At 34.0% G+C, this 2,197-nt stretch overlaps 1 protein-coding gene across 1 annotated transcript in view; it reads left to right on the top strand.

The window, feature by feature from the left end:
• The window catches only part of PKHD1L1 (polycystic kidney and hepatic disease 1 (autosomal recessive)-like 1), a 204,930-nt gene that overhangs the window by 138,976 nt on the left and 63,757 nt on the right, over positions 1–2,197 (top strand). The window contains 1 exon segment of the mRNA XM_012645294.1: positions 750–879. Coding sequence (XP_012500748.1) covers positions 750–879 — 130 coding nt within the window.

The raw sequence follows: 2,197 nt of genomic DNA, 5'->3' as shown, positions 1-2,197 counted from the left end.
ATAGGTAGTTTAAAGCTAGAACCTTGATCAGACTAAGGCTCAATTTTTAGGTAAGAATTCTCTAGTTGGTGGTGTATTTTTTCTTCAGTAGGCACATAGCATATGATTGTTTCTCTTTTTATGATGTCAGCAACTGTTAATGATTATCGCCAGGTCCATTAAATCACTGAGGTTTAAAATGGTGGTATTTTAATTCTACCATTCCCTGCTCATCTGTAATTTAGACTACATCTACAAAGAGAAGCTCCCCTAAACAACCATTTGACTACCCTGAAGGAAAGTTCATATGGGAAATGCAAGAAAAAAATGCTTGATTCTTTCCCCATATTGACTAGTTTTCAAAATAATGAGTTAGTTCCCAAGCATCCTCCAAAAGTGCCAGAGAGTTTTTACTTATTTTGTTTTATTATTAGTATCAATATAAGCTCATGGATTTAAATATATTTGATATGTTCAACTCCACTGTGGTTGTTAATCTAACTGATACTCAAAATGCTCCATTTGGCATGCAGAACTTTTTCATGTTGATGCCTGCCCTTTTAACTTAGTTTTTTAAGCCTCTTCACTTTCTGATATGGTAAGCATATATTGTAATTTTTTTCTGAGATTGGGAATCAGTCATTTCCTCCATTTCTGGTAATACCATGATTGCTAATCAGATATAAATTAAATTTGAGTTATTTAATAATGTTATAAAAAATAAATCTTTTTTAAATTGTTCTTAAATTTGGCATTTGAATTTTTCTAAGGAGGGAGAAGAGATTGTGATAACAACTACCAGCTATGATTTCCACCAGACAGAAACAAGAAGTATCGTTAAAATCCTGCATGATCACAAAATTCTCATTCTCAACGATAGCCTTTCCTACACTCACCTTGGTAAGTGGCTGCTGTTTAACCAAAAAGAAATGTAACTAAAATGTCTTGTAAGATATTTTATAAAATAATCTGTTCATAATTCATATTTACTCTGCGATTATAATCTTTTGATAAAACATATCACAAATATTTTAGAGGAGCATTTCATTCAGATTGGCACTGATACCCTAGGGGTGCTACTATTCATATGTTGGCTACCAGTTGTCCCTCCTGTATGCATTCATTCATTCATTCATTCTGCAAAGGCCAACTGTATGATATTTTATAGGGTAAGGCTTGGCACTGTCTCTTCTGAGCAAACTTCTAGGTGATTCTTGCACACCACTGAAGTTGGAGAATCCTTGATCCCAAAGCTCTGTTCAGTTTGTTTCATGGGCATTCCTTGCTGTAAATGCATTTAGACAAGCTACAATGAAATGATAAAACTATAATTCTCAAGGAAAGAAGGACTAAGCATCATCCGAAGATGATTTTCCACCGGTAAGAGCAGGGCCTTCCCACCACCCCAGCCTTGCCCCATCTGACAGGCTACCTTCATCTGAATCTCAGGAATTGGGAGCAGACAGGAATGTAAAGTTAGAAAAGCCTTTCAGGTGCTTCTGATGCTCATAGGAACTACAGCTGTCAGGCAGCAGGATAGACTGGTGGACATTTGACCTGTATGAAAAAGAAACTTAAAAGAACTTTTAAAGCAGTATTTTGGTGGAAGCACATGTGTCTGTAATTCTGTATCACATAATTTTCTTTAAATCAAAAGGAAAAGTTTTATTGGAAAACCTTTAATTGCAATTACTTGTAAAACAATTGGTTTTTGAAGTTGGACATTATAGATTCTTTCATTTAGAATACCAAAAATTTCTCTCTGTTCGAAATGCACCTGTTTGTCTTAAAAGTTTGAATAAGGTTTCTGGAAACGTAGATTGCAATTTAGGTTATGCTTTACAAATTGTTAAGATGCAAATGTACAGATTGTTTTTTATATGCTTTTACCTATTTATAAAGCGTTGTGGTTGTTACAAAATATGCCACAGGAAAAGTGGAGCACACCGGGGTTTAGGTGTCAGAAGAAATAATATCTATATGTTGCCGATTTTCCTCAGGGCCTTGGGCAAATTCTTTTGGTAACCTCTACCTCATTTCTTCATCTATTAAAATTACAATATGCTTCTAAATTTGCCTTACAAGTGTTTACATGTATAATCTGAAGTATTTGTGGGCTACTGTCAAGATTTTTTAAGTAATAAATTTATAATTGCTGATTATCATAAGCTTTTTGTTGTAAATAGATGAAATATTTTTGGTTCTATTTCAGTTTGTA

The sequence above is a fragment of the Propithecus coquereli genome, unplaced genomic scaffold (genome assembly GCF_000956105.1).
Source record: "Propithecus coquereli isolate 6110/MARCELLA unplaced genomic scaffold, Pcoq_1.0 Scaffold23, whole genome shotgun sequence".
In the NCBI taxonomy this organism is placed as follows: Eukaryota; Metazoa; Chordata; class Mammalia; order Primates; family Indriidae; genus Propithecus; species Propithecus coquereli.
The sequence above is the reverse complement of the archived record's forward strand: the minus strand, read 5'-3'. Positions and strand labels throughout refer to the sequence as shown.